At 38.0% G+C, this 27,551-nt stretch overlaps 1 protein-coding gene across 8 annotated transcripts in view; it reads left to right on the forward strand.

Moving 5' to 3' along the window:
* Nucleotides 1–19,443, forward strand: part of YAP1 (Yes1 associated transcriptional regulator) — an 85,101-nt gene extending 65,658 nt beyond the window's left edge. For 2 of the 8 annotated variants that reach the window (XM_032099249.1, XM_032099244.1), the window contains 5 exons: nucleotides 4,055–4,248; nucleotides 5,731–5,778; nucleotides 12,883–13,013; nucleotides 16,974–17,086; nucleotides 17,658–19,443. In XM_032099249.1, coding sequence (XP_031955140.1) covers nucleotides 4,055–4,248; nucleotides 5,731–5,778; nucleotides 12,883–13,013; nucleotides 16,974–17,086; nucleotides 17,658–17,896 — 725 coding nt within the window. In that variant the 3' untranslated portion in view covers nucleotides 17,897–19,443. The remainder of the gene's footprint in view (nucleotides 1–4,054; nucleotides 4,249–5,730; nucleotides 5,779–12,882; nucleotides 13,014–16,973; nucleotides 17,087–17,657) is intronic. The other 6 variants (XM_032099250.1, XM_032099245.1, XM_032099251.1 and 3 more) reach the window with 3 other exon arrangements.
* Nucleotides 19,444–27,551: the final 8,108 nt, after the last annotated feature.

Consider the following 27,551-nt stretch of genomic DNA (forward strand, 5'->3'; position numbering starts at 1 on the left):
CAATTGACTGTATCCTGCAGATGGTGAAGCCATGTTTTAGGACAAGATCATTTTTATTGTCTGAAGTTGCCCATGTTTTTTAACTTATCTGCCCCTCCTCCTCCCTCAAATCCCCCTCTTCTAGAAACAAAGACTTGTTTGTTCCTGCTCTGCCTGTGAGGTCTTTGCAGCCTCTGCTGTGTGGGTGCAGAGCCCCTTATTTAAATGCTTTCCATAGCCATGGAAGGTGAGGAACAGGATGCATTAGAAAACTGGTAAGTCCTAGCTAACAGATAAAATGAAGCTCTTCGCCTTTGAATTCAAAGTACTTAGAAAGACCTATGCATGTCAGGATCACTACAAATGCACGAGGTGTGGAAAAAATAAAATCTGCTATCTGTGATCACATTGATAAGCATATTCTTTAGAGTGCAGATTTCTGCAGTCGTGTCCTGGTAAGTAATGGAGAATTGGAGTGTAAAAAGAAAAAAAACCCACCCACAAAATAAGCAATCAAAAAAACCTCAACCCCAAAGGGGCTTTAAAACCCTCTGTTTTTTCCTGTCTCTTGAAACAAGATGTGTTTCCCCCCTCTTTTCATTAAATATTGTGTTGGAAATTATAGATAATTACATTCTTCTTTCAGTTTCTCTTGAAGAGATAGCACACTTGTGTAATCACCAAGGTGTATGAAAATCATTGATACTCCTGTTGTGGTTTTTTCGCTGGTTCTTCACTTGGATATGTTATGTCAGTAAAATTCAGTTAGCAGCATCTTCTTCTAATATCCTAACTTTTAGTTTAATTTCATGGTTAAAAATAGTTTGCTCGTATAAAAACATCTCCATGATCTGTTCTGAGGACAGTTTAAGATCTTACCAATTTGAAGTCTTTTGCACTTTCATTCTTGAAATTATAAAATGTTCAGAAAGATCCTTTCAATGGATGTGTGAATAATAATAATAATTTAGAAACTGGAATTTTAAATTCAGTTTCCAAATAGTTACCAAACCATCTCATTAAGTTATCCCGTAATATTTATTGATGAATTTTAAGTATACACCAAAGTCTCAGTATTGTATGATATTCCTGGTTTAGATATACTTTTAGTTAGAAATAATACTTTCAAAATGGACATTAGAAGACATTTTGGGGATCTACGATGAGGGAATAAAATGAAAAACATCAGAGAAACACGGTTTCTTTCTTAAAGTTAAAATTGCAAAGTCAGTAGATGAGAAGAATGGAGCCAACAGTGGTTGGAGAGAACAGGAAAAATACAGGCAGCTGTCAGAAGGATATGCGTATATAAAATAAGAGGAGCAAGAAGTACAAAGCCACCTATTTGTGGAAAAGAGATACTTGTATGGTGCATGCAGGAAAAACAAATTCTTGACATGTTGAAGGAATGTTAGTGATATTGCACTGAAGTGTTTAACTAAGGTTAGACACTGTTAAATTTTTATGAGGTTATCTGTAACATGACTTGGCTGTGAACTGCATTGAGGTAGGACTCTGAAACCATGATTATATATATAATTTGGGACTAGACTATAAAGGCAGCTTTTTTAACCAAAAGAAAATTGACATTTTCCAGCTTTGGGTACTTAAATTTTACAAGCTAGTTTGCTTTTAACTTAAATATGTTCATTTCAGGTGATTGTAATTTTCTAATTTTTCTCCCTCTTGACTTTACCCTGTAATTGACCTTCCATCTTGTTTAATAGCGGGGTTTGAAGCCTGGAACTTCTGAGGGGTAGTACAGACTTCAGATAGGGTTGTAGAATTAACGAAAAGCAGGAGAAGGCTGTTTTCTGTTGTCCCCTACTAACCCCTTCATTTCTGCTTTTAAGGTGAAAGAGGGTAAGATCTATAAAGCAAAAGGCATGGTCCTGGTTCCAGATCTGAAGAGAGAGAAAGGGGGGAGATCTATTCCCTACTCCAGCAGTGTCATGTCTAGCTTGTATAAAACTGCTACATGGGCTGCTTTGCTTTTTGCATTGTTTTCTCGAGCTTCAGCTTTGGTAAATGTAGGTAGTCAGGCTTCCAGCAGATATTGCTCAGTGGAGCTCCTGGTGCTTGTAGTTAAGTGTTCACTCCCCACATCCTTACAGGACTGTTGTTGATGCTGTTAGAATTTTTGCTTAACAGTTTCTAGTGTCTTGGGGCCAGTCATCCTGTCACTGGCCCAGAGACCACAGCTCTTGTGGCAAAGCTGGTTAATTGGCTCACTCTGGTCACCTTCCTTCCTGAAGTTCAGTTCTGATGGTGAAGTGGTGCTGGATATCTCATAACATCAACTGCTTGATTTTAGGCTTTGATCCACAAGAATGTCATTTTCCCACTATTTTTTTTTTTCATTTTGGGCCGGGATGAGACTTGTGGATTGGAGCTGAACTGCAGCCCTAGGCATTCACTCTGTTGTTTCTGCTTGATACTGGGATCCGGTTTCTATTCCTGTTTCATGGGTTTGCTTACCTTTACAGGAAGTTCTGTCTTATTAGGAATCTTTCACAAGTAATAAAATACTGTTTCAAATCACTTTAAGCTGTTTGACGGCATTTTATGTTAACTGGACTCATGAAAATGTGACCTTTCTGCCCATTAGACTGTTGAGTCTGTGCTGGACCAGTGGATTAGTTGAAAGGCTAGACTGCAGAGCTGGGTCTCTAACTGGTTTAGTATTATGTGATAAATATTTGTAGGCTTTTTTGGAACAGAAGAACAGCACTACTGTACCTTAAATTGAACACTCAAAAGACAGTGGAGACTGAGGGGCTTTTCAGTGAAAAGATGATACAGATGTTTTTATGAGAGAATTTTCTTTTGTTATGGTAGTTAGAAATATTAGTATTCCAGGAGTCCTCTATATGATGAAAACATTAATTCAAACTAATTCTACAGATGGGGTTTTTTTGCCTCAGATCACCCTGTCATCCTAAAAGAAGATCTCTCCTTTTTTTTTTTTCTTAGTTTCTGTAAACCATAATCCTCATTCCCAGGAAAAAAAAATCCCTACCATTCTCGCATCACTGCTTCAGCAATTGCATTCTGCAGAATACTGTGAATGTTAACAGATTCAGTCTGTTACAGACAACATGATGGAGAGCTAATTCCAAACTGAAAGCCCCTGAAAATAGTGCCTTGCAATACAGTCAGCATTTCCCACCCTCTGTTTCACTCTGGGAACTCTAGTGCCTCTGTTGACTTTAACCATATTGGTCTCATGTGAGGGAGAAATCAGGCCTGTCAAGTAGATGCATCCCAGTCGTGTATTATTTTACAAAATAAAATTGTTTTAGGCCTTGCTTTTATGGGGGAAGGGAAGATGGGTTCTCATTGTGCATTATGCGTACAAGGTGACATCTTTTCTTCTCCACTCGCTGGGAAAATTGCATTGCATAGTTCTGAGGGGTAAAAGAAAATGAAGCACTAGCAAAATGTTTCCTATGTTGATGTTAGTATTTATGGCTGTATAATTTATCTGCCACTTCTGTACCAACTCTTAATTTTGCCTGTCAAGAAGCTCCAAATTAAGTCTCTAACACTAAAATCTTGATGTGATGAGGATGTGAATGCTTGTTGCATGACCTCGCACCACAGTGGGTAACCTTTAATGGTTTTCCATATAAGTGCGATGATCCATTTTGTCATTCTGTGTGTTCTCAAGTTCAATGAATCTAAGATTTCACATGAATAAAACAAGATAATTTACTATTTGTGTCTGAAGTGAGAATAGTTTATTAGAAAAAAGAGAGATCCTTCTAATTCAACTTGAAATATTTTACTACTGCTTTTGAATTTTTCACCAGTTAGCACATTTAACTCTTTTTGGAAGCTTTTAGAACATGTATGTGACCTTAAACATGAGACTATTGCCTTAATTTTACACACATCGATTGCTCACACGTGAGCATACATTTCACACTCTAAACATCAGTGTAACTGCATGTTTTGTACTGTCATGCCTTGTAATTTTGTAATTTTTTTAATGTATACCTTTTATGGATAATACTTTCCTTGCATGTGTTTGTTTGAATTTAATTATTAAATGTTTATTGTTTTGGTTCCTTAGCCATGAATCAGCGAATCAGCCAAAGTGCTCCAGTTAAACAGCCACCTCCTCTGGCTCCTCAGAGTCCCCAGGGTGGTGTGATGGGTGGGAGTAGCTCCAATCAGCAGCAACAGATGAGACTTCAGCAGCTACAGATGGAGAAAGAAAGGCTGAGACTGAAGCATCAAGAACTGCTTCGGCAGGTGAGGCCACAGGTTAGACACCTACTTCCACTATTTCTTTTGTATGTTACATTTTGATTTTTCTAAGTTGCTGTTTCAGTGAGTCTTAAAGACCAGTGACTGTACAAAAAGCTTTGAGATCTACAAAGGTCTGAATTCGTTCTCTTACTGGTATCAGCTTGGTGGTGAAAGTATCTGATTTTTTAGACTGAAGGATTTTGCTTTCCTTCCTCTAACAATGCTCTTAAAGAGCAGGCTTCATAAACTATAAGGATGACAACATGCACTGCTGATGTGATTGAATATTCCTCCTGAGAATAGATTTCATATTCGCTGAGTTCCAAGTCATGCAAAAAGTTATTTCCCACAGCTATTTTAGTTCTCCCTTTTAAGTGGAGGAAAGTCTTCAGTTTTAGAACCTGTTTGCAGTCTGTAGGATTTTGAAGTATTTTTAAGGTTTATATAAGATACATTAAGGAGATGCCTTTTTGCCAAAATCTTACCTGTTTCAACAGTGGAGTGAGCATGGAACAACTGAATAACTTGTGCTGCATTTTGAACCTGTGGTTTTCTTATGCTGAAGAATTTCATAATAAGGCTGCAAGTTATGCCTTTCAGTATTTTCTACTATAATGGATATGGCTGTAGCAAATATGAAAGTGTAGGACTGGACTTTGCAATCTCTGGATTGGCATTCGGGCTTGATCTCCTTTTGACTCTAAGCCTTCTGCTTCGATTGTTCAATCTGAATGTTCTAAGAGTTACTGCCATCTGTGCTAGACACTTAGGATATTTCTTTGGGTCTTTGACGCTGCCAGAAAAAGCACTAATCTTTCCTTTGAGGAAAACCTTCTAAAATCTTTCCCTTTTCACTTTGGGTGATGGGCCTTGTATCAGAAGAGGATAATACCCTAATGTCCTCAAAGACAGCTTTTCTCTTTCTTCATCACCTGCAGTATTCTGTCCTGGAATCTGACTCCCGTTATCCCCTTTGTAGTCAAGGACTGTTTTGTAGGAATCTTCAGCATCTCTTGGTGTAAGATGGGTCATCTTTACAGCCATTACTTTTTATAGCACTCTAGGTAAGAATACATTGCAAAGGTGGCATCAGGACTTTCTCTCCGCTTAAGCACCTGGGCTTCTGCTGTTCCTGCTTTGCAATTAATCCACAAACAGATATTTTACCCTGTGCCAGCATGCTTCTAGGTAGGCCTTCTAATTGTCTTCTTGCCTCAGTTGTCATTGAGAACCTGACTAACTTTGGACCAGGTTACAACCAGTTCTCTTCATGTTGTTGTCCTTAGTCATTAAGCTTATCTATCAAATATGCATCCTTGGTAAATCTGTGAGTTTTGTTTCACTGTGTCATGATTTTCACAGTTTCTTAACTCCCTTATCCTGTCTCATCTGGCCTGTCTCGGGGGCTTGATACTACAAGATGGTATTTATAAGACAGCCTGCATAGGTAAACCGTGCAGCTAAAGTAATTTTTATCCGTCTTATTTTTACTCTTAGGCATTGCGGAATATCAATCCCAGCACAGCAAATTCTCCAAAACATCAGGTAGGCTCTTAACTGATGTTTCAGCATAATTAGAAAAATGAAAGCATTAAATTAGGCTAGCAGGGAACTTTTTGCTACATGAAAGCATTCTAAAAAAGAAAAAAAACAAGCCAAAAACCAAGCTCTGCCATGCACATTTTTGAACTACTTTTCTGGTCATGGCCCTAACACTGTTTTTAGGAGTGCTGCATTGCCACAACTTTATATCAATATCTAAGAGCAAACGAGGAATTCATTGCACATTTTTTTACATTGGAAACAACGTTCTTGTTTAGCATTCTTGAGGATACTGCTGTTCCAGTCCTGATGTCATCAAGATGTTTATTTAAAGCAAACTATCTAAGGTAGTAGTTGCTGACTTTTAAGTACTGTTCGTATAAATGTTCTTATCAGTTTGTTTAAGCAGGTATGATCTTAAAGAAGGATAAATGTTATCAGTTAATTAAGTCACTTGAAATAGTTACGATTTTTAAGCATGCATAGTGTAACAGAATTACTTAATAGACTAACAAAATAATTGCTATGCAGATATAGTATGTAGTTTTTCCGTTTTGACATTTAACTGGCTCTTGCACAGATACATTTTCTGTATAGGAAACAACAATTATGAAAAGCCTTTCAAGCTCAGACCAAAATAAAATTGTTCAAAATGTGAAGCAAAATAAGCAGCTTAATGTGATCTTCTTTCAGTCTCTAAAGAAGTTGAATATAGAATGAACTCTGGAAGGGTGGATTTATGGATATATTCAGAGAACTTCATGTTTACTATTGCTAACAGTGTTTTAATCTACCGGTTCTTAGTACAATATTTATATAGGCTTGTACTGTACTTTGTTTTTTAAGAAAAACCTCTGTATGCACTAGGCAAGAAAAACGGAATAAAAGAAAGTATCCTCTGTTTCGAAGCCATGAGTACTGGTGTACTGTTGCATTCTGAAGAGTACCACAAAATTTGTATGTTACTAGTTCTGAGAAATAGGAACCTCAGACTTTAGTGCTGACACCCTGGAAAAAATACTTTCTTGTTTGGGAATACCAGAGCAGCTCTTAAACAGAAGCATTTTAACTGAGATGTAGTCACTTGATTCATTTACAAAGCATTAACCACATAATGATCTTATCAATCAATATTTGATCCTATTCTGGAAGAGAAAAAAAAAGTCCTCAAGAATTGTGGGTATACAAGAGAATAAATAAAGGAGGATTCCTCCACACCAGTTGAAAACACCTTATCTTCTGGCATAATTAGGTTGTTCATAAGGGATGTTTTTCTTACTGAATGCCAAAAGTGTATTCTGTGTTTTCTTCTATGCCTGAAGCCCTGTCATACCATTGTTCACTCTTCCACTAACTTCTTCCTGTTGCCAATTCAAAAAGATACAGGAAATGGAGAAGTTTGTTATCAGTTTCATACTTAACTCTGTCAGATGAGGTTTTTGGAACTTCTTGAAATTATGGCTTTAAATCCTAAAAAATTGGGAAAACTCAAGGGGACTGTATTGATAATTCATTAAATGTATATGTAGTGGTCACTCTGCTTTATTTGGGATGGGAACTGATGAAAGGATTCATAGAAAAATCAGGATTCCATTTATATTTAAACTTGCTTCCTACCATACCTCCTGCCTGAGATCAATTTTATTAGTCCACACTTGCTAATGAGTCAAGCTGTGTTTGAGTGATCTGTTGGGTAGAAGAGTGGGCAACCATGTCACCTTTAAAGTTCTATAATATTAGATTATTAGTGTTGTACCATCTAAATGTATTTTTTGTGTTTTCATGTCACCTCAGTAATGTAATGAGCAGCCACAGGTGGAAGAAAGTGCTCAGAGAACTGCTTCTGGGTTCTGGTTCTCTAAATGCTTCTTGAGGCCTTGTACTGTAGAGGCAAATGTAGTCTGTCTTCTCTGATGATGCTGTTATTGAAGTCCCAATCTGTACGTCTGATCAGGTCACAGTTGACCTACTGAATCTGAAAAACGTATAGAAAATAAAAATTTCTTTGTTCAACTTTTTCTTTCTGACAGGTCTGTCTTTTTTTTGAATAAAATTAATGAAGTTTGGAGAAATTATCTTCGTTCCTGATGATAAAGTTGTGCTTGGTTGCAGAGTAATAGCTTCTCTTGCTAAATTTTAGAAGTTCTTTTAAGGAATACTAAAAATTAAATCTTCATATGTTCAGTTCTCTTAATTCTGGGAAGGCTAAGTCTGTTTTAGAGAGGGATTGCCAAGGTCCTTCGTTTGTAAAGAAATTATGTAACACCGGTGTTCTTGAAGCTTGCCTCTAATGAAGTCTCTGGTTTAGATGGCTTAAAAACATCTGAGAAATGTTCCTTAACTTTTAACTGGATCTCTGAGCTTTTCATGTCAAGCAATCACTAGGTTAGAAGGGACTGATAGAGGTCATCTAGCCCAACATGCTCATCCTTCTTGACATCTTTCGCTATGTAGCCTGGATACAGCACCATGGTTGTATTGATATCTACAGTCAGGTTTTTTTGGTACTGAGTACCCGTAGTGTCCCTGCCAGGTTTTTTCTCTCTGCCGTGCTACTGTAGTATCCTGTAGTGACACTAACGCTCCAGGTGTTACGTATGGAAGCCTTAGCACCTTCTGGAAAGAGGAAATAATTGCTCAACTTCAATTTTTATAGCAAGCACTGTAAGAGACTCTTCTTGTTTGAATGAGGATATATTCTACTGTAATTCTAAAAATGTCAAAGGTACCTGTAGCAAAAATTCCAGCTTTCAGACTTACTGGGTATAAGCAAGAACTGTTGATACATCCAGGAAATTTGAAAACACTGAGCATCTGTTCAGTTACTTGTACTCATCATCATCAGTTATTTGTGAAACCTTAAAGATGCCTGTCTGTCTTAGTTAAAAGTGTGAATGACTTGACGTTCACTCCATCCCCACTAGTTCTCCTTCCATTTTCCTGCAGTTAGCATTTGGTTGTCAACAATTTCTCACGTAGAGCAGATGTCAATCGAGTTTTGTATCTATCACAAAATTGAACAGATGTTAAGTAACAGATTTCTTCCCTTACAGTGTGCTGTGGAAAGAAATAGAGGCAAATAATGTCGAGGTACTGATGGCATTATTCTTGGATGTTGTGCGGACTACTTTCTTGTGCTAAGAATGGAAGATTTCTTATTTATCTGCTGCTAATATTAGAGTATTTGCTAGTAAGATCAGCATACTACACATTTATGAGACAAGTTCCTCTGTATATGCTTGCTCATTCTGTATCTGCTGCTTGTTTTTAGCTTGTTTCTAAGCTTTACAGATCCACAAAATAATTGTGTTGCTTGCTCATGTATGTAGCACTTTATGGATAAATACCTTGTTTAAAAGTCTATATAGTAAATCAGAACTGCATTCACTGGCTATGCTGGTTGTCATGATTGAAGCAGTGAATGGTACGTGTTCCCCTTAGTGTTCACAAATTGCCTTAACTCCTCATAGCTGAGTTCATTTGTGTTCATCTGTCCACATGTCTTCCCTCTTTCTTTTGTACATGTGGTGTAACTTTGTGGCCCTCACAAGAGTGCAAACACTTAATCTGAAGAAGCAACTGGTGCTGTAAGTCTACCCATAAGTGTTGTGGTCTTCTCTTTCCCCTAAGACTTCTCTCCTATCCCAGGAAAGCCAGATCATTTGAAAGTCGAGCACTGGTTGGCAGCAGAAATGTTACAATTGGCACTTTTAAAGTAAATTTACAAAACAAATTATCAGGATATATCAAGTCAAATTGAGTAGCATATCATAGGTTTAATACAGTAAGAATGTGAGTTGCACAAGTCATCTGCCTTTCCTCAAAAGCCTGTAAAGATAAAAATGCTCTAAAAATGGTAGTTTTATAAAGTTAATTTGGACATGGTGTGAATTACCTGTAACTAACTTCATGTAAAACTTAATCTGTATGCAATTATGAAAAAAAAATGTGGATGAAGTCAGCCAGATAAATTACACAGTGCTGACATTATTTTTAAAATTATTTAAGATGACAGATCATTTTGGTCTCTGTGTAATAACCAAAATTCAGCTTTTGTGCTAACAATAGGAATACTAAACTTTTATTTTCCCAGAGATACTTAAAACAAGTTTAACATACTTTAAAAATATGATGAGATCAATTCATAGAAATCTAAGCCAGGATTTTGTCATAGTTTTATTTTTGACTCCAGACTTCAAATACTTCTAATGAAGGATATATTTTAAAGCATGAATTAAAAGCCTAGAGTTCACATTGCTCTGTTTGGAGCTGGGAGAGGCTTGGACACTCCCATACATTTTTTTAAGTATAGCAAACACACAACTTTTTTTATTGCAAAACAGGTTTATAAGGAAGGAGAAATGAAAAGACCATTCTTCAAGCAACACAACTTCAGCTTCCATTATATACACCTCTTAGGAAAAATAGTCTTAACACACTCTTTAGGCCTTCAGGAAACTTAGCTTATCTTGGAGAATGATGAAAAATTGCCCTGTATTTGTTTTTCAATAGCTCGTCTTTTTTGGTAATTCTTTTCTCTTTCAGACTCCCAGAATGACATAAATTTATTACTTAGATGAGTAATAACATTCTTTTGAGGGGAAAGTGCTTCTGACTCCTGAAAAAGTAGCAGTAATGCTACTTGCAAGTAGTTAAAAATAGTTGCAGTTTTGCATTTCTTAGCAATGTTGTTGAAACAAGGATAAAAGTAGTACTAATTTTAAAAATACTAGTTTCAGTACATAGTACATGCCAAAGAATGGGCAAAATACAGTTCTCTCTCCTGGTTTAATACACCTCTTTTTAGTGGGCCTTTAGTGAAATGAGATTTTTTTGGTTTTAGCTGGGTAGTGTCTTGAGCTACATTTATTTTTACCATACTATTTAAGTTCATGTATTGATGAAACTTCAGCCTCTCCTACACTCTGAGGATTTAGAAGAATACAAAGGTAACTCCTCTGTTTTACCAAATTTCTTTTTTCTTTGTACTGACTTTTTTTTCTTAAAGTAACAATTAAAGAAGACAAATTGTGGGTTTTTTTCTTTCCCGGTGTCAGTAGCTCTTGAAAAGGGGATCTGTATGGAATTCTTACCTTCCTCACAACTATTGAATCAGGAGGCAGTGCTGATTGGAAAGACCACGCAAAGGAGATAAAATGTCTCTTTAGTTTATATACAGAAATGACTCCATGTAGGTTTTGCTTTGTTACCACTCTTTGTGGCACTGGTGTGTGATTAAGCCTCTTCAGCTGTCTGCTGGCACTTTGGCTCTTCCTCTTCATCCAAGTCAGGGACTGCAGCCCAAGGAAATAAAGATGTAATGTACAGATCAAACCAAGAAGGAAGGGGAAAAGGACAGAGCACATGGTTGAGCAGTTCTTGAGCCATCTCTGGGATGGCTGCTCTAAGACCTCCTGCCTTCTTCAGATCACTGTTTGGGAAGCATTCCAACAAAGAATGCTTTTTCCTTTCTTTTTTTCAAATGGATGAGTCTACCTGTATATCAGGTAACTTGTGACTGATACAAGGTTGCAAACTTAGCTGTGAAATAAGATGTCATTATATAGGCTTTGCACCTGGGTTTATTACATAAGCAAATGAAAATCATATGGATAGGCCTTTAGAAATTATTAAAAGATGGCTAACATCCTGTGCTCTGAAAACGCGGATGGAGTATTATTACTGTTTGTTACAACAGTGGCCAAGTAAGTGGTGATGAGCAGAGGGCTGGGTTTACTTGAAGTAGTAATTGGGTGTGATGAACACAAAAACCAATGGTATGCTTGTACACTTTCTGCAAAGATCTAATCAACTGTAGTGAGAAGATTTTCTAGTACATGACATAAAACTTAAAGGAATGTATAGAATAGGAGTGGGACTGAAGCAGATTAGAAAAGAAAATTAGGCAGTAGAGAAGCTTCAATGCACAGTCTGCTGGAAATAAAATTAAATAACCTTAGAATTTCTTAAAAAGAAATCACTTTGAAGAATTGGGGAAAAGTTATTTTTATGTATTACAAGACTACAGTACAGTAGTCCTTAGGCTTATCATGAAAATGGATGATCTCTCATTTTACAAGTGAGAAATACTGACTATCGTCAAGACTGACAGGATTGGTTTTGCCTGATATTATTTTCCCAGGCACCGTCTGGAAGTCACGTACTACCAATAACAGTAACAAGATAGTCAATGGATTTACAAGTCTTGACATTAACAAAGCTCAGTCTTGGTGAGACATTGATGATGTTGGAATAGAGTTGCTTGAAGAAAATTACTGTATTTTCACATGCATAACTCATGGATTAGTTGTTTAAAAAGGGGAGAGGGGTCACTGGAAATACCACTTAATGTTGCTTATTTCCATCCACCTTTAATTTAATGTATTTTATGTTAAAACTTGCTTTCATTAATTAGTAATTACAAGCTTTATGGATGGTTTGATTCAAGCTGGTGAACATTCAGATGTGTAAAAAATTTTATGCAATTTAATTTTGTAGCTTCCGAAGTGCAGTGTCTTGGTCTTACTAAGAAATTACTCGGAATTTGAAGAGCTTTGAGATTTACTTATGGAACTAATCACTGATTTGATCAGTCAGAAACTTCAAATGCATGCCTCTAACAGAAGGAGTGAATGGGAACTTTTAGGGAAAGACTTGAAAGTTTGCTGACTGAAACAAGAAAGGTACAAAGGAAGCCAGGAACTAAATCAGAATTTAAAAGAAATGGGGATAAAATGCTATTTAGCAGAGCTAAACAGGTTATCTTAGGGGTCAGATAGTATTAACAATTCTTGGTTTGGTTTAAGTGTAGAAGGATACTGAAGTGAACTAGAAAATATTTGTGTAAACATACAGATGTTTATATCCATGAATACATGTACAGTGCAGTCTCTGTAATGTCAGGCATGGCTGGTGGAACTTGCATTTTCATTGAAGGCAGTACAGATTCTTGCTTTATCCTCAGAAACTTTAGTTTAATTTCATTTAACTCTTGTAACTGGAAGCAGTAAAAGCATCAGTTATCCATAATGTCATGTATTTATGTATCCAAAAAGTGCATTCAAATGCCTAACTTAATCTTGCTTTCTCCCTCTCCTGCTGTTCTAGGAATTGGCTCTCCGTAGCCAGCTTCCAACAATGGAACAAGACGGTGGATCTCAAAACCCCGTGTCATCTCCTGGAATGTCTCAGGAACTGAGAACAATGACTACAAATAGTTCTGATCCCTTTCTTAACAGGTTTGTAGGAGTAGCTACTAGAGGAAAGAAATTTGATTTAAAATTCTGTTTGGTATATGTAATAGTTTATTTTGAACATCTGTCTATGCCAAGAACCACAGCTGTAAATGAATCTTTCCTTAAATGGCAAGTCTAGTAAAAGTTGAAGATTAAAAGCTGTCTCCTGTGGGAGGAAGTAGTCTGTTCAGACTTGTAGGAAGGTTTTTATTCAAAGTCATAACATGTTTGGCTCTGCATAATCTGTTGACTAACAGTCATTTCAAATTACTGACTCAAAGAATTTGTGAATAGCTCGCTGTGAGATCAAATGAACTGTGATGCACATTTAGGATTATAGCTTGAGGTTCATTTTAAGGTTTCTCCATTCACCCCTCCCCTCCACTTCAGGTATTTAGCAGTATTTTTACTCTGCTAATGTTAGGTCTACAAATAGTGGCATGTTTCATTTTAAATGCTGTATTATTTTGAAGTGGGTATTTTCATTCAAGATTTAGAATCTTACAGTATAGACTAGTCTTTCATAAAACTTCTTCCTAAATCCCTCTGACTTGAAGTGTTTATTTTGCTGGAAATACTGTTCAAATTACAGCTTGCAAATGCTTCATACCAAACATTGCAACTTTGGAGAAACTGCTCCAGCTTGAGATAAGTGATATCTGTATTTTGGGTAAACCCTTCGGGTAGATTTATCTCTTACACAGACAACTACGATTAGAAAACTTGATTTTTTGTTGGAGGGATTATCCTACATGGAATTCATCCTGTAGGATGTTCTTGTGTGAGCCTGGACTGTGCTGGCCTTGTCCTAAGAAATAAAAGAGACAAGACAATTTAAACCTGACTTGTTCTCGTATGGGAAGCCTCTGTAGATCGACGATGGTATTGATGTGGTGTAGTAACATACTAGCTTGAACTTCTGAAAGGCTGTTGCCCTAATACATCGTACAGGTCCTCACATCTTCAAAACCTGTCTTCTGACCTGAAGGAAATGCATCTTTAGGTTTCAAATGGCCACAGCAGTGGATTGCTGCAGTTTATCCGTTGTGAGTCTACACACATAAAATATAAAGTGATGGATCTTTGCCATTGACTGGAAACAGAGGAAAAAGCTAGGAAGGGCAAATTTATGTTTTGTAATTCTATGCTTGCCTAGTTGCATATATGTTTAACTGGGTTTTTTTTAAATGTAGCCCTTACCCCATGCAAAAGATTGAAAATCTGTATTTTACTTGAGTTCAGATTATCTTAATTTGCATTTTGGTCTGAACGTGTGTCTCCTTCTAGGGTTTTGTATGTGCAGCACCACACTTAATGGTGTCATATGGGTATAGGAGAGGGATTTTTAAGAAAGGACATTTGTGAATATGCACTGCTATCTCAGAAAGCAGTCCAGTAGTTTTGACCTAAAGATCTTGTTGATACTCCTTATGTTAAAGTTCAGACTTGGAGAAATGCTCCTTTCTATCTTTATAGGGTATATATAAAGTTCTTGGTGAGACAGAGCTAAATTTAGGCCCCGAAGTTATATATTCAAAGTTTAGGTTGTTTGATATTTTCTGCTGCCTATATAATAGAAACATTAAAAAATCTCAGAAAATCACTACATTGGAGCAATTAGAGAAAATACTCAGTAGTGGTTTAAAATGCATAGTCAAATCTGCCTGCTATCTTCAGTACTTACAGTCATTAAGGTATATTTGATTTTTTTTTTTTGAATGGGATATTCATCAGCACAGACTGCATTAAACTATTTTACCTTTTGATTTGCCACACTTGTTTATATATTTTTGTCGGTTAGATTTATATTGGTAGTGATGGTAGTTCTCTGTTTAACTCCTAAATTGGTATTTCTTCTTTTATATACACATATTTTAACAATTATTAGTTGAAGAAGAATCCGCTCTATTTTGGGCAATGCTGTTTAGTTGCATGTGGTAATTTTGGGTGGTGTGACTACTAAATGAACAAATCCTTGTTGAAGAAAGAGGAAATGTGTATTAAGGAGTGATTTGAAGAGAAGTGCTGGACATTCCAAATGTGAGAGAAACAGCCAAAAAGCCTTCTCCACTGGAGTGATTTAGTTCAGCATAGTCTCAGTTCTGTTTTTAGTATTTTGTCCCATTAAAACAGCATTTTTGTTCACAGAAGTTTTAAATCGTTTAATTACTAGGATTGTATCGAACGTGTGGTGATTCTGTTTTTAAATCAATCTAAAAAAAGAGAAAAATATTTATGATTAATCTATAAAGAAATGTTAGGTTCCTTTCTTGTACAGCAAAGATGTCCTTACGGAATCAAAAAAAAAAAAAATGTTTATATATTTATATACATGGCTGATGGCATTCTACTGGCATGCAATATTGAATAGCTGTTCATATTTTTTTTGGTTCTTCATATTTGACAAAAAGGCATATACTGTATACTTCACAAGTACATCATGAGGAGGATCAGTATGTCTTCAAATGCTAATTTGAACAGTAAATCAAGTTGATGTTCATTTAGGATGCAGAATGGAAAATCAGTAAGGATTCTCAGTGAATGCTCCCATAACCTGAAGAAATACAGGTTTTGAAAATACTTTGTGAAGACTGAATATTAGGAGATGCAGTGGGGAGGGAGGTAGTGGTGGGCTTCAAGAACTACTTATGCAGGCGACAGCTCCTTCCAGCAAAGCTGCTCCAGCATGGGCTCCTCTCTCCATGGGAGCACAGGTGCTGTCAGCCTGCTCCAGCACAGGCCTCCCATGGGGTCACAGCCTCCTTCAGGCCTCCACCTTCTCTGGCATGGATCCTCCTCGGGCTGCAGGTGAATCTCTGCTCCCCCTTCAATCTCCAGGGGCTGCAGGGGCACAGCTCCCTCACCATGGGCTGCACCACAGGCTGCAGGGGAATCTCAGCTCTGGTGCCTGGAGCACCTCCTGTCCCTCCTCTTGCACTGACCTTGGGGTCTGCAGGGCTGTTCCTCTCCTATATTCTCACTCCTCTCTCCCATCTGCTGTTCAGCGTTTTCCCCCTCCTCTTAAATATGTTATGACAAAGGTACCACCATTGTCACTGTTGGGCTCAGCTTTGGGCTGCTGGACCACTTTGGAGACAGCTGGAACCAGCTGGCTGACGTGGGATCAGCTCCTCATGCTGTGTCACACAGTCATCCCTGCAGATCCCTGCTACCAAAACCTTGCTATATACTCAACACACTGGCCTGCTTCCCTGCCCCATCCCATATTTTCCACTGAGGCTCTCTTGGTCTTGCTTGCTGCTCCGGCAGTGAGATGGCAGTAAGAAAGTGAAGGCATGTAAGGCCCCATGCCATCGGTTTGGTTAACTGTTCTGTCAGCAAGATCATTCTGAGCAGGGTTTGTTTACAGGATGGCTTCTGTACCAGTATTTGATTTATATTAGGGTGCTCTCTTGCCTTGACATGTGTGACTGAACAAGTAGTAATGCAGCAGGGGGAAGCAATTGAAGAATTGCTAAAGGAGTTCCAACTATTTATAACAGCAGTGACCTAAAAATACACTTCAGTGGTTGATTAAATATGGGAACATTACTTAGAAGTAATTTTTTTTATCCTTATGGAAGCATAAAAGGGTACACCATAATTATTATTTTTATAATCATTATGGACTATCTGATATGCTTCGAAAGGTTTTAGCTGTGGGTGAGTGTGAAAATATTAAAATTATGCAGAACATAAGTAGGCAGTTTCTTAAAGCTGCATAAGTATGTTCTCATCAAGTTAAATTGAATCAAAATAACATGGTTTTAATTGGAAAAGGTCTGCATAAAATAAAACCCAGGTGTCTCATGCAAACAAATGCTTCAGTTTTTTATTAGAATAGAGGATTTCTCATGGTAGCAATGTTTTAAAAGCCCATAAATTAATTCAAAACAAGCATCTATTTTATTTTCTTGAGTGCTCTACCCTCATTTCTTTTTTCCTCCTGTTCTTCTGTTACAGTGGAACATATCACTCCAGAGATGAAAGCACAGATAGTGGACTTAGCATGAGCAGTTACAGTGTACCCAGAACCCCAGATGACTTCCTGAACAGTGTTGATGAGATGGATACAGGTCTGGTTTTGTGTACATTTTCAATGCATGTTTTCCAAATACAGTTGTATCCATTTGCAATGAAAACAAGCAACTCTGAAAAGCTGTGATACTTTTTGCATTGTTTTTCTACCTTCTTCTATTTCCCCTATTTCTGTAATAGAAACATTATGGTTAGGTTTGTGAAAAAATATATTTGTAATCAGCTGTATTAGGAGGATGGGGAAATTGCTCATAAGTAGTATCACTCCTGTTTTTATAAGGAATTTGAGTGTGTTTGCTTTCTGAAGTAATGTTGTTCAGAGCTAAGAATAGTACCTCATCCAGTATTGTCTTTTTCCTTCAAGTATAAAAATTAAATTATGCTAAATGACATCAAAGATCTGTAAGATTTGGGTCAGTAGGTGAAAGTTTGAAACAAAATGTACATCTGCATGCAGTCAAGTTATCTTTGGGTTTTGTCATGGATTTCTATGAGTCATGCTGCTTGTATGATGCAAGAGGTACATGAGTAACCTTTACCAGTTGTCCTGATAAATTGTAGGTTTGGTACTTCCAGTATACTTAATATTCATCTCTGTGTTATAACTAGGTGACAGTATCGGCCAAAGTAACATACCATCCCATCAGAACCGTTTCCCAGACTACCTTGAAGCCATTCCAGGGACAAATGTGGACCTTGGGACACTGGAAGGAGATGGAATGAATATAGAAGGAGAAGAACTGATGCCAAGTCTGCAAGAGGCTTTGAGCTCTGACATCCTTAATGACATGGAATCTGTCTTGGCAGCCACCAAGCTAGATAAAGAGAGCTTTCTTACTTGGTTATAGGGGCCTCAGGGAGACTGAATTCTAAATCTGTGAAGGATCTAAGGAGATTAGGACATCTGTATCTGAAGTTCAGAACAAGCCAGTGTGGTGCACTTTGGCTTGTGTTCAGAAAAAGTAAATGAACAAATATTCAACAACATTCTTTGGGTTTGCTCTTCCTTGTCCATCGCTGCTGTTATATATTGCTGACTTTTTTCCACAGTTGACTCTGAAGAACAGACATCTTCTTGATCTTTTTCTATTGCTGTTGCAACTACTGTTCAAGGGGGGTGGGGAGGGATGATGAGCCTATTTTGGATGACGAATGCCATTCCTTTTGTCCTAGTGTGCGCTTGCATATCATTTTATCTAAGTACTCAGATTTGAGAGTTAATTTCTGCATGTCACTGCTTGTAGTTTGCTCAGCTAGTTGTCTCCTGCTGCCTGTGGCAAGTGGTAAAACATGACATACTGGAGTGACAAGCCAAAAATGATGTATCTGGTCAAAAGAAGTCAATACTGATTTGGAGATATGACGTAAAGGAGGGCTGAAGACTGGCATTAAGTGTTCCTACTAGTAGCTCTTGCATTAGTCATGAAGTGCTCTTGTTCATATTTTATGTTATAGTAAATCATGAGTCATTTTACATAGAAACATATATGAACTTTGATTGTTGCCACATACTCTAGCCTAACTTCCATTTGTCAAAAATACTTTTGATTATTTTTGTTAGTTGGTTTAACTGTAGCGGTAGGATGGGAAGTAATTATAGGTGTTCTGGGGTTTTTTTTAGTAGTGAAATCTAAGGGTTTTTTCTGATTTCACACAGTCTTATTTAAATCTGAATTGTCTGCTTTTTTTTATACTTAAACCATGCCTATTGTAGCCTGATAAGCTAGTGAGTACATGAACCAGTATGTTTTGCCTGTAACTTTTTTTTTTTTTTAAAGGCTAGCTTTGAATGTAATCATTAGATTTCATGACCAGTGGCTTATTTTTCATGTGTATTTGCAAGACTTTGAATTAGAATCTGATTACAGCAATGTAAAAGTTAGAATCGTGTGTCATGTGTACAAATTTTAAATGCATTTTAAAGTAGCAGAACCATTTTAAAATTACATCTAATCTCTCTTCTGGTTTTCAGTTTTGGTCTCTAAGTGAGTTCAGATTTTAAAATCCTTAATGGGAAACAAAAATTTATGAAAAGTTTCTCTTAAGTTATCACTGAAAAAAATTCTGAACTATTAATATCACTGTGCATTGCAATGAAAAGGCTAGAACACCAAAAAACTCCTCAATAAAAACTTCAAAGTGTAATAGTTATCAAGTTCTGTTTGGTGAAAAATAAGCCCTGGACACTATATGTAGAAGAATGTAAAGATACGTGTTAGATGGTGACATGAGCAGGTAATGAAGTGTATATTAGTAGTAGAGCTTAGCGTGGGGTAGAGGTGAATAAGAATTATTTTTATTTTAACAGGAAAAGATGTATCACTAAGTTGTCTGCAGGAGTTGACACAAGTTTCCAAAGAGTATTTTTAAATAAACAAAGCGAGCATGAATCAAACTTTCAAGATAAGCTATGAATTTTTGTGGGGCTTTCGGGTTTTTTTCTGATGAAAAATAGTGTCACCAGTTAACACCTCTATAATTAAGGGCCTGTCACCATTCTCAACATTGAGCCTTTATTTTCAAGGGTGTATAACATGACTATAAAGATACTGTAAGCATGAAACTTAGTTTTGGAAAAAAACCTCTCAGTTAGCAGGGACGTCTCCTGAGGAGAGATTTTTTGGGTTTTACTGTTTTGCATTTTTTTAAAGACATTGATTATTTTTTAAGCTAGGAACAAATCAGCAAAACAAACAAAAAACCCCCATCATATTTCTATTGCCATTTGGATTTTTTTATGCTTCAGAAATAATTCTGTTTTAGGATGATGTAAAGAAGGAAAACTCTTAACCAAATCCCATTTTAAAAACTGAAGCAGTAGAGGCAGAGATTTGAAATTTGCCACTATAAATGTACATTTACTACTTTACATAAACATATTAGTGTTTGAAAAACACAAAATTTTATGGCTTGTTATGGGATACAGGCAAGTTTAAAAATACCAATTTTTAAAACACGTTCACAATGATATATATTCTGCTACACCAGTAATTCAGCAATTAATAGGCCACTTATGTTGTGCAATGACACAGTAGCTCCTAAAGCAGTGTATTGTGTCCAAGATAGGGATTTTAGTAGTATTTTTGCAATTTCATCATGAATTCCTCTCTCTCCTTCCCTTCAGGAAAAGAAAAAGACACTAAGTTTTTATAACTTGAATGATCTGACATAAAACCACAACAGCAAGGAAATTCAGAGTTGATTCTATTTCAGTTTCTTCCATAGTTGTATCCAGGTATCATAGCACACAGAGAATTGCAGAATAAGCTGAGTTGGAAGGGACCCATTGGGATCATCAAGTCCAACTCCTGGCCCTGCACAGGACACTCCAGGAGTCACACCATGTGCCCGAGAGTGTTGTGCAAATGCTTCTTGAACTCTGTCAGGCTGGTGCAGTGACCACTTCCCTGGGGAGCCTGTTCCAGTGCCCAACCACCCTCTGGGTGAAGAGTCTTTTCCTGATACCCAGCCTAAACCTCCCCTGACACAGCCTCAGGCCATTCCCCCAGGTCCTGTCACTGGTCTCAAGAGGAAGAGATCTTACCTGTCCCTCTTCCTCTCATGAGGAAGCTGCAGACTGCAAAGAAGTCTCCCCTCAGTCTTCTCCAGGCTGAACAGACCAAGTTATCTCAGCCATGAGGATTGGCTTCCCCTCAAAGGAGCCGCCTTTATTGGCCTCCTTTGGACACTCTCCAATAGTTTAATGTCTGTCGTACATTGTGGCACCCAAAACTGCCCCCAGCACTCGAGGTGAGGCTGCCCCAGTGCAGAGCAGAGTGGGACAATCTCCTCCCTTGCCCGGCTGGTGATGCTGTGCCTGGTGCCCCCCAGGACATGCTTGGCCCTCCTGGCTGCCAGGGCACTGCTGACTCCAACTGCTGATGTCCAACTTCCATTGACCAGGACTCCCAGGTGCCTTTGTGCAGCACTGCTCTCCAGCATCTCATTCCCCAGTCCATGCACACAGCCCGATATGATGCACTGAGTGCAAACTCCTGACATGCTGTACCTTGCTACAACAGAAGTGAGTACAGAACAAATTATCTTTCCTTGCTTTTGTGTGTTTGTCACAGCTTTAATATTTGAATGCTTTATTCTCATTGTAGAAACACTAAATGGCTTATACTGTATTTGGGTAGCACTGCTTAGGGTAGATACTGACAAACTGGGAATCCTTGAACTGCTCTAACATTATTATGTTTTGTGATACTTACTTTAATTAAGACATTTCCGTTCTCTCATTTATTAGGAAACATACCATAGAGATGCTGTACTGTTGGCAATCAATATTAATTTGGATTTTTTTTTTTTTTTTTTTAATTCTGCAAATGCATTGTTTGATGAAGTGGTTAAAATTGTTTGAAATGCAAAAGTGTTTTGGGTAGTATTTTATACTGATGTATATATTGAAACAGAAATCATTGTAATAATTGTAATAGCTTTTAGTTTTAAATACACTATATGCAGACAGATGGGGCTGTACAGAACTGTACTGTTAACATCCAGGCAGGGCTACTGCTTGGGAGCAGGTTGCAGTGTCGGTGAACCATATGGATCAAATATTGTACCATTCAGTGTTGGCGCTCACCAATGCAAAAGGAGAAGAGACAATTTCAACATGATTAACACTACATGGTAAATTAGTACTACAGTGACCTTTTCACTTACAAGCATGTTTTTTATACAAATTAGCAGGTGTGCCTGTATAAAATAATTTGTGTTCTGTATCATGGAAAAAGTACTCTCCACATTTAGAATCACAGAATCATGTTGTATGTTAGAGAATTATGTCCAAAATTATATCTATTACTTAACAATGTTATTTTTAGATATGAGCATGACTGTAAGCTAGGTACTTAAGTACATTCTGTTACATTATTTTTCTTTATGTAATACTTTTTCAGTTGTTTTATTTGGTATAAATATATACTTTGTGCTTAAACATCCTTGTTTGTTTTTAACATTTAATGGTATGTAAAGATACGATTTCCTTCAGTAAGATAGATGCATTGAATTGTTGGAATGCCTGTTGTGGTGCATCTGTTCTTGTCCCCCTTGTCTTTGCTTTTGTAGTCATAAACTCCAGGCCTGCAAATACGGTGTGCAAGCTCACCTGGGAGACAAATGAGTTCCACTGACTTCAGTAAAGGCTTAACATTAAAGTGTGCTTGCATCTCTGTGTGCTTGCAGTAATGAAGAGACAGTGACTCTGGTGAGCATCATGCAACTTGTGTAAAACAATACTTTAATTGCATATGGCACTATAGTGAGACCTGGTAACAGAACATCTGGGTATCTGCTAGAAGAAAACATCCACTTTTTGCAGATAATGCTTGCCATGTTCGGATGGCAGATACAGTTTTGGCTAACTCTTAAGTTTATGCATTAATTTGTGGCAGACTATCAATAAAGACACACTGTTTTCATTTCCAAGTTTTGACTTATGAATTGTGAAATATGTAATGACATACCTTGAAAGTGCCTGAAGATTTTAGTTTAAAATATCTTGACAGGTTTCATTAATTTTGACCTTCTGTATAACAGAAAGTCTGAAAGATGGGAGTTTTTTTTAATGCAGTGCAATTTGGAAAGGCCAAAGTCAGACACTGTTAGCATTTTAGCAGTTCCAGAGTTGTTACTATTCAGCACTGAATGGCCCAACCCTGTTGAATTCAGCACATTTGTGTGTTTTCTTAGGTAAGGGTACAGCCCTTGATGGTTTTGTCTGTTTGTCTTGTACTTCTGAGTTCATAGCCAACTTTAGTCACCCAGATCCTTTAAATTTAAATGTAACATCACACCTTCCACCTGGGAGTAGGCAGCCAGTGCCAGGGAATGATAAGGCACCAATTTTGTTTGCTGATATCACTCTCATTTATAAGGTGGTGACATATTGCAGTAGTTGAAGTATCGGTGACCTTCTGAGGCAGCCCTAAATAGACTGTATTACTGCAAAACAGGATATTTGGTCCAGGTATTACAGCCTCACTTGGCAATTCTCTTTGAAATATTTTCAATGCTTAGTTAAAAATAAAAAGTATTCATTTCAGTAAGCCAGAAATAATATGCTTCCAAGGAAACAAGTGCAAGTTATCAGCCAAAGAAAGCATTTTTCATGTTGGATCATCAACAGAATAATTATTTTGAGATCAGGCTATGATCTGTATAGCACCTCCTGTTTTGGAGGTTCATTCAGAGATAAACCAGGGCCATTGATTTTATTTATAGTATCAGCATCCAGAGTTCATATGTTCCTGTTGAGGAGTAAAGGTGTGTGTCTTGTCCCTTGTCACCACTTCTTATTGCTAATGGGGGTTATCTGCACCCTCTAAATTTAGGTGTCATCAAAATAGGAAGACGTTGGTACAGGATGAGAGATCTTGGTTGACGTGAAATGGTAAAACCAACGCTAACTGAAGAATCAAATTGTCTTTAGAACAGAGGGTAGAGCTTTGTACCAACTGCCATATCCAGTACTTAATGCCTCTTAATTAAAACAGCCAATGTGGTTTTCTCTAGGCACTGAGGGAACATGTTGAGTGAGAAACGTATAAACACTGACACATCTGACAAAGCTGCCTGATGGATTTTGTGGAAAACTCGCCATTTTTTACTTTTCCAGGCATACTCCTCTGTCTTTAATGCAGAGGTTGTAACAGTGAATGCTACAGATCTAGGCTGTCACAGACTGGTTTTATTTTCTCTATATGGGAATGAAGTTGGTCACTCTGATGATCGTATTTTCTATATTAAATTGCCTTGTATTACAACACGAGAGGCAAAGTAATTTTACGGAATTTTCCCTTCTATTAGCAAGTGTGTTTGGGGTGTGGTGGTGGTGGTTTTGTTTTGTTTTTTAAGGGAAGGGGTCAGGAGCAGCCCGAGAGGCTTTGTCTTCAATGTTCTGCAACAACAAACTAGATTTCCATAAAAATGGTACATTCGATCTCACCTGAAATGCTCTTTCTCCTCCTCCCATATATGTTAATTCTGACCTGCTCTAGTGTGTGTATTAAATTATATATTGTATTTACCATCTGTGAGTTTTGCTTTCCTACCACCTAAAGACTGGACTGTAATGCTAGGTGCTGTTTGTCCCCGGAGGAGAGCAAGAGTTCCTCCTTCCTGAAATCCTGCTGCCATCCTGTTTGAAGTCTGTATTCTAACACAGAAATTACAGTCTGACTCCAAACGTGTTGCTGCCCCAACAGCAGCAGGTACAGGTTGGTTATCGGCAAGCACAACTTTTTTGGACGATGGTGGGTTCCTGTTCTTGTTGGAGACTGGCAAAGTTTGGCTATACCATTGCTTTGATTTCCGCAGCCAGCTGTCCTAGCAGGAGTGGGGAGTGCCACAGTGCCTGTTGGAGGACTCCAACCCAGCACTTAACCTGATGTTAGCCGTGATTGGGTTTTTTAAGCTGACAGAGTAATTCAGTCTTTCTCTCATAGTTTCATTGTTAGGCATGCAAATACAATTGTCTCAGCTCTCTTGACTGACAAGGGGCCCTTTTCAGACTTTGCCAAGCGATGTAATCCTTTCATACCCATCATCTGCTGTTGAACTGTGACCCAGAGGCCTCTGAGAGGTTCAGCTGCAGTCCTGGACTGTCAAAGTCTACAGTCAAAATGAGGTAACTGGTTACGTTTGTGTATGATAAAATCCCAAACACACAGTGTTAAGAAATGATGTGACTTAGGTGGTGGTACCTCAGTAATGGCAGTAACTGTGAGGTACCTGCTGGTTAGGCCAGTGGGGTTCAGCCTGAAAGTGGTTTTCAGTGGCTGTGTAGTCCAAGAAGTTGCTGACAAAAGCAAAGCCCGTGGGGCAGCCCAACTCTTGCCATACAGGAGAGATTTCAGGCTGTAGTTGAGAAAAGTGTCAGTGCTACAGAAGGTGACAACTGCTGGGCTGATTAAAGCTCCCCTGTCAGTGCAGCCTGTACCTGCCACCTCCTTCATCCCTGCCCACAGCTGATTCAAGCAACTGCTTTAAAGCCCTGGGGTTCAGATTTGTATTTGCCAGTGTGTAAAACTGTGGCTTCCTTTACTTTTTAGATGTTTGTTTTTCACTAAAAAGGCCTTTGTTCCTATGAACAGCATTTCAGGATCTGGTAATCTTTCTGTGGATATAGATTCTTCTAATGAATATGAATGTGATAAGCACCAATAAATCACTGAGAAATAGAAATTTCTCTTTGCAGCTTAGTGGCAAGAATGCTAGAAAACCTGTCACCCAAACAGTAGTATCAGCATCCAAGTTCCTCTCATCCATGTACTAGCCATGGTTTGGAAAACAAACTGGTTTTACATGAAAATCCATGATTGCAATAAGGCTCAGGTTCTTTACAACTGCCATCTGTGCTGGTGAAATTTGCTATTGCAGTATGTGGATTTTGCTTTATCATCACCTTGAAAATAAAGTAATGGAGCCCAGTGAGGTTCATGAAAATGGGAAGCAAGCAGACGTGTACTGCTGCTGCATGAGGACCATGTTTCTTAGCTCCTCTTGGAAATGTCTTCCTTTGAAGACATCTGGTGGTCTTGGCACTTGACATTTGCTTGCACTTTATTTTCAATGTCACTAACATCTAACTGACCACATTATTGAAGTGATTGCACTGGTGACATCTGAAACAGGATAAAGATGGTTTTTAAAATGTAATTGGGTACAATCTACTTGGGTACACGTTGCCCTGGATAAAGGCAGCTCCCACCTTGTAATGGCACATCTGACTTCCTGCTGTGCCTTCCAGCAAGGCATTTTACCATTTCCCAGGAAAGCCATGTGCATGGTTTAACTTGTGTCCTGGGAGCACTGAAATATTAATGTTTGCAAAATGCTTTGAGGGTTAAGCATTAAGTGCTTCCTATTAATTCACTCTCGAACTGCGCTGTTCCAGGGCTCTTCTACTCAGTGACATCACCCCCTATGAATAAAATCTTTGCAGTGTAGTATAAGCTATGCATCTGATTCTACAAGTTTAAACTCACAAATGCATTATAGAAAGGTCATATATTGCATGTCAAATTATGGTTTTCACTGGCATGTGGACACTCAGTAGGAAGGGTGAACTGACTCAAGTTAGCCCTCCTGTGCTGCTCACCAGCTAACTTCAATTCCCTTCTATTTGGTAGAAAGGAGTGCACAGTTACCACTGACAGATTAATGTGCCCCAGTTCTTCCTTCTCTGAAAACTTTTGTGCCTAAGTCCTTAGGTGTTAGGTTATTTTTTAGATTGAGCTTTCTTGTTGAGCTGCTTCTGAGAAGACAGAGTGACCCTTTAGGTGTAAAAGTACATTGATTGATCATGAATGTGAGGGGAGAAAAATCTTGCCTCATTATATATATATATATATATATATATATATATATATATACAGGCATAGAATATCATTGCATGCATTTGTGTGTGTGTCTATATATAGACACTATATATAAACACTAAGTTCCTGCCTAAAGACAACTCAGTTTCTCATGAGCATTTTGTTTGTTCTAGGCTTCACAAGGAAAAAAAAAAACAGTAAAAGTGTCATCCCAGTTACAAAGTCTGCATGGTTGTTGCTTATTTTTAAATATTTAGTGTTTTAGGTGTGATGTAGAATCATTTCAATCAGAAAACCAGAACGAATAATGAGAGAATATGAACACATCTGTTATTCCATTGTGCTGCCTCTCAAGAAACCAGTCTTGAGCAGTCAGCTTCTGGGGACTTAAAGGCACCTTGCACACAAAAGGCCCAAACCCAAGGGGCTGGGGTAAGAGTAGGGTTGCCAGTCTCTGCCCCCTGTGAAAGAGTAAGTTTTGCTTTTAAGCTGGGACTGAAGGGAAGTTGCTGCAGGTCAGATTTGTCTACACTGACGTTTACCTCCACATTTAATGCATAATCCCTGCTCTGCACCTTAGTGTGTGTACATTCTGTAACTGCACAGTCACAAAAAAAGGTGTGTGTGTGGCTGTGGAGACTGGAACTGGTACATTATGGAGTAAAGAGTTTACTCATAGCAAGGATTAACCCCTAAGGGGTGCCTAATACAACAGAGTGCCATGTTCCACTGACACATAGCACATACTGTGCTACTTGCTCCAACTATTTTCTTTAAATAGAGATTAAGATGTTTTTGGATTACTTCCCCATCCCCAAGATCCCATGACAGTTGCTGGGGTTTCTTTCAGTTTTGAAGATTTAAGATGCCTCCATGGGTGGGCCTAGACTGTTTTAAAATGTATTAACATGGATTTACTCTGCACTCGAGTGTAACTCTTTCTGTGCTCTGACTTTGTTGCTAGGTATGTCTTTGTTAGAGCAGCAGCGCTGGATATAAGATGACAAGTAGATGTCCAGGCATTGGAAGCAGACTTGGGGTGCTTTTGAAGCCAGAAGTCTGGGAAGCATGGAGTTAGGAAAGACAAGTCCTGCTTGACCAGCCTGATCTCCTTTTATGAGCAGGTGACCTGCCTGTGGATGAGGGAATGGCTGTGGATGTTGTGTGCCTGCACCTC

The sequence above is a fragment of the Corvus moneduloides genome, chromosome 2 (assembly GCF_009650955.1).
Source record: "Corvus moneduloides isolate bCorMon1 chromosome 2, bCorMon1.pri, whole genome shotgun sequence".
Classification (NCBI taxonomy): domain Eukaryota; kingdom Metazoa; phylum Chordata; class Aves; order Passeriformes; family Corvidae; genus Corvus; species Corvus moneduloides.